We start from the raw sequence: 4,981 nt of genomic DNA on the forward strand, positions 1-4,981 counted from the left end.
AATGAATGGGATGTTTTCGGAACCCCTTATTTTATTTTATTTTTTTTTTTAACGTGGCTAATGTTTTATGCATACACCTGCACTCTGGGTTGAGTGCAGGGTTATGTGGGGCTCTCCCGCCAGAAGGGCGGGCATACCCACTAAACCGCCACGTGTATCCTCACGGCCGCTTGTGGCGGCGTGCGGCGGGATAACTTCCGAAGCATGTACCGCGAGCCGCACATCACGCGGTTGCCCCAATTTAGAGGTCCCTCACAGAGGCTGCCTAAAGCACCTGATTACCGAAATGCCGATGGGCCGGACACAACAACCCATCGGCAGCCCTCGAGAGGACCTATTTAACTGGGCGGCAGTGTCCCCGTAGCCGCCGCCCAAGGACCTCACTAAGGTGGCATGCGTCGATCGTGCGCCAGACGCCGGCGACCTACCCGGCGGCGACGCATCTGGGCGGCAAGGGGATCATTCTCACGCGCCCTCTCGGCCTCCTCCTTCCGCGATATCACCTCCTGGCAGAAGGTTATCATCGCCCTCCATGCCGAGGCGTCGCACGCAATGGCCCTGACGACGGCCGGCAGCGACAAATCGGCGCCCACCACCTCAACAAGGCGCGCCCTCTGTGTGGTCCACGCCGCGCAGTCGGAAAGTGTGTGCGCCGCCGTATCTTCCTCGGCGCCGCAATGATGACACTCTGCCGTCGGCTCCCTCCGTGCCACCTTCCACAGGTATCGGCCGAAGCAGCCGTGACCACTAAGGACCTGTGTAAGGCAGTAAGTGATCGCACCGTGCCCCCTACTTGTCCACTCAGAAAGGACCGGACCTTTAACTTCACATTATATAAATAAATTTAATTAAAGTAACGATGTAAAACATAAAATTACGTACTCAATTAAGCTTCACGTGACATTACATTTATTATGGTACGTAAATAAATATTTACTTAGAAACGAAGTTTAATTATTTTATTTCGTTTCAATCTCATAGATAGTTCGGCCGGTTCATTTTCAAAATAAAAAAATGTCGCTGGTGAAGTTAATAAACAGATTGGAAATGGCTGAAAACTTAATATGCGTTTATAGAAATTATGATTTGAAAAAGTTTATAGCAAAAATGTTCATTCTAGCACGTATTATTATAACAATGTTAGTGGCTGTCGGGGTCTTGTTGCACGACTTGAACGTGATGTACGGATACAGCAATCGCGGACTACGAAACGTATTGTGTTCTCTCCGTATCGGTAACTTTATAAGTATATATATTAACATAATATGTAGTATACAAAATACTAATGCGTACACGACTTTTGTCACAAACCTTATGTTAGTTAGCCGCGTTTACCAGAAAGATAATGGTTTTCTCAAGATAATAAAGCGAGCAGAATTGATAGCCGTGATATGTTCTGTAAGTTTTATAATAGTAAGAACATTGATTTTTGTCTCTAAAGCATTAACGAATGTCAAGTTATTACTGACATTCGAATCTGTATTTATAGGAGTAACAAACACGTTTCTTGACGTATGTTTCGTATTAGAGCACAATTCATTGTACATATTAGTTATGGTGTTGTACGGTCTTTTAAAATGCTTGAACACTTCAATAACTAATGGAGACAAGAGACTAAAATCTTTTGGGAAAATGTATTTGGAGGGAAAGCCTCATATGGAGCCATTGTCAGTGGGACAAATACAATATTGGGCGGAAAATTATCAGCTGCTAGCTAATTGTGCTAGAGAGTTATCATCGTGTTTTGGAAGTCAAGTAAGTACCTTTTCAGATTATCATTTCTACAAATGTATATGTTAAATTGTTATCTTAAATATTGTCTATTTATGCAGCACTTTGCAAGTCCCTGTCTCAGTATTTTTAATGAAACTTTCAGATATCATTTTCAACTTTATTGTCACCGATGCATTACGTAATGGCTACATATGTTGCAATTATTTTGGTTATACAAGTAAGTACTTCATATTCTCCATTTTATTTACTGCAAGAAATTAACAATATCTTGGGTGAATGTATAATGTCATATTTATTGAGGTCTTCATATTTGTTTATAGTTTATATTCCATGATACGAGTGAATGGGTTTCTAAAATTGTAATAGGATGATAAAGTTGTGAGATTTTTGAGTCAACTTATGCATATTTTAAGTTATTAGTTAACTTTAAATTAATCCGCACTTAGACGGCGTGAGGGTCTTAACAATCTCTAGACGTGAAGACTCGTACCCAAACTATGGAACAGGAACGAGGTATAAGGTCGGGAAAAAGTCTTTTGCATTATAGTATGTATGAACTTGTAATAAAATCTCTTTTGCTTCAAGAATCACAAATAAGTACACGGTTCATTAGGTTTCTTTCAGTGAGCTCGTGAGGTACCCAAATATAGAGCTTTTTTGTGTAGAGAAAAGATTTTATTACAAGTTCATACATACTATAATGCGAAGAGACTTTTTCCCCGAGCTAATATTTAAACATATTTAATATTATCTTATCATTTTACAGGGTGGAAGGAATTGTGTCACTGCATGTAGCATAGCCTCTATAGTACTATTCTACTTAGGCTCTTCATTTATGGTCATAATTGCTTGTCAAAAATTGGCCAATGAAAATGCAACAACAAATACAGAACTGTCGAAATTGTATATTGCTCTTTCAGCAGGTAAATATGTGGACACATTATTTGCACAATTGGTATTTAGTAACGGATGTTTAGCATTTCGTCGTTTAAGTTTTATCACCACGTAAGTAATATTTTGGCAGTTTTGACATTTTGATGTCATTGGTTAGAAAATCGAGAGACAAAAATTAAATTTGTCTCTCCTAAAAACTTGCTAAAATTACTAACTTGGTGATAGAACTTAAACGAACCAGATGACGTTAAATTATATCTAATGTAATTTAAATTGAGCAAAATTAACAGGTCTTATGCCTAGGTAATAAAATTAGCTTTATTTATTTAGAGTTTAATATTTTGCAGATCCACACGCGCCAGAAAGGAAGGCTGTCGACAAGTTTAAAAAACTAGTTGCAGTCAAATCTGTTCAGTTGGAGTTTGCTAAGAAACCAATGGGAATGTTTATGATTCCATGGATTTTGTCGCTGACCGTCTCTTACCTTATCACGGCATTGCAATTCGACAATATTATTTAAAAAAGTTTGAAGAATACCATTTAAAACACGTTTACGCGTGTTTAACAAAAAAGTATAATAGTCAGCGCATCCTTCGGGTATCAAAAGAACAAAGTATGGTCTAAAATTGACAAACTAGCCGCCAATACATTAACGTTTCGTCGGCTCCTAATAGGTCGGTAATTAAGGTGTACTCCCTAATATGTCAAATAATAATATGATATCCTCTTTTCTCAGCGATATAATAATGTTTTAAGATTCCTAGGACGTAGCGAAACTATTGTCGTATTTTAATCTATGCTAATATTATAAAGTTGAAGATTTTGTTTGTTTGTTTGAACGCGCTTATCTCAGGAACTACTAGTCAGATTTGAAATATTCTTTCAGTGTTAGATAGTCCATTTATCGAGGAAGGCTATATATCATCACGCTACGACCAATAGGAGCAGAGTAGCAATAAAAAATGTTACAAAAACGGGGAAAATTTTGACCCATTCTCTCTTATGTGACGCAAGCGAAGTTGCGCGGGTCAGCTAGTAATTTAATATGAGTGAACTCTGATATCGACTATTTTATTACAAGTATGTTTGTAACGCTTCCTTATCTTAAAAAGCGATCTCTAACAATCGACATAGTCATTTATAATAAGTGACAACAAACACTGACTTGCTAACTCATGGATACTTTGTTATATTGATTCCCTGGTATCTAATCTAATCCAAAGTCATTAATAAAAAATCAATTAGATAAAATAATGATTATTTTGAATTGTAAAATGGAAATGGAGAATTTACGGGGACTAATTGATAAAATTCATTTTCAAGAATTTTTGAAGTTTTCTGTGTCAAGTCTGAGCCGTGCGTCAGTTAGATATGTAGCCTTTATCTTAACCGTGTGTGTTCAACATAAAAAAATAATGAGCTAATATAATTAAAATTATTACTTCCGGTGACAGTACAAGGTTGTGTGGATAATACAACTAAAATTAATAGTAACTTTACTTAATTGTTTCCGTGTTCCTGCGTCGTGCATTCCGTAGCCGGTTAACTATAACTCCAGACGAAACAAATAAATTAAAATGTCTCTCGTTAAATTAATAATGAAATTGGAAATAGCCGAGAACATAATTTGTATTTATAGAAATTATACTTTTGCTAGAAAAATATGTAAAGTATTAATTATATTGCGCGTTATATTTGTATTGGTGACATCTGGAGCTGTGCTTTTAGATACCTTGATATCGTCTGTGTTGAACGAGGCCGACGGACCGGGCGCATTGCTTCTTTTACGTGTTATTGATTTTATTAATGGCTCCATTAACTTAATATGTAGTATACAACAATCTAATACTTACAAATCGTTTCTGATCAATCTCATGGCAGTTAACCGCACTTACAAAAACAACGCTGTGCTTCTCAAGACGATAAAACGGGCAGAATTCGTCACCATGTTTAGTATATCAATTTATATAATAGTGAAATTATTTTTTACTGTTGCAATTATGTTTGTTTATAAAATATTACCTGGGGAACCGGTGACGATGACATATGTAATGATAATGATGTTAGAGGCTTGTATCGACGTATGTTATATAACAGAGCATAATGTGCTGTACGCATTCGTCACGGTGTTGTATGGTTTTCTAAAATGCTTGAACGATTCGATAACTGGTGATGAGGATGCTTTAAAAGCTGCTGCATTATCTGAGAGCAATAAACATCACACAGAGCGATGGTCGGTGAAACAAATACAACAATGGGCGGAAAACTATCAGCTGTTAGCGGACTGCGCTAAAGAGTTATCGTCGTGTTTTAGAAGTCAAGTAAGTTGTTTCCAGTTGCAATTGTTTGACGT

At 37.3% G+C, this 4,981-nt stretch overlaps 1 protein-coding gene across 1 annotated transcript; it reads right to left on the reverse strand.

Moving 5' to 3' along the window:
• Positions 1 to 383: 383 nt before the first annotated feature.
• Positions 384 to 4,674, reverse strand: LOC142987863 (uncharacterized). Its single transcript, XM_076136801.1, has 2 exons — positions 4,651 to 4,674; positions 384 to 755 (listed from the first exon to the last, which is right to left on the reverse strand). Exons 1-2 carry the CDS (start codon positions 4,672 to 4,674, stop codon positions 384 to 386), a joined length of 396 nt encoding a protein of 131 aa, XP_075992916.1.
• Between the last annotated feature and the right edge of the window lie 307 nt (positions 4,675 to 4,981).

Source organism: Anticarsia gemmatalis, chromosome 4, assembly GCF_050436995.1.
Source record: "Anticarsia gemmatalis isolate Benzon Research Colony breed Stoneville strain chromosome 4, ilAntGemm2 primary, whole genome shotgun sequence".
NCBI lineage: Eukaryota > Metazoa > Arthropoda > Insecta > Lepidoptera > Erebidae > Anticarsia > Anticarsia gemmatalis.

Bases quoted from the DNA above. Each gene is read 5' to 3' on its own strand.
- LOC142987863 (XM_076136801.1), bottom strand. From the start codon at position 4,674: ATGTCATCGTCACCGGTTCCCCAG. The intron at 756-4,650 runs GTAATATTTTAT...TGCCTTACACAG, and splicing joins CATCGTCACCGGTTCCCCAG to GTCCTTAGTGGTCACGGCTG.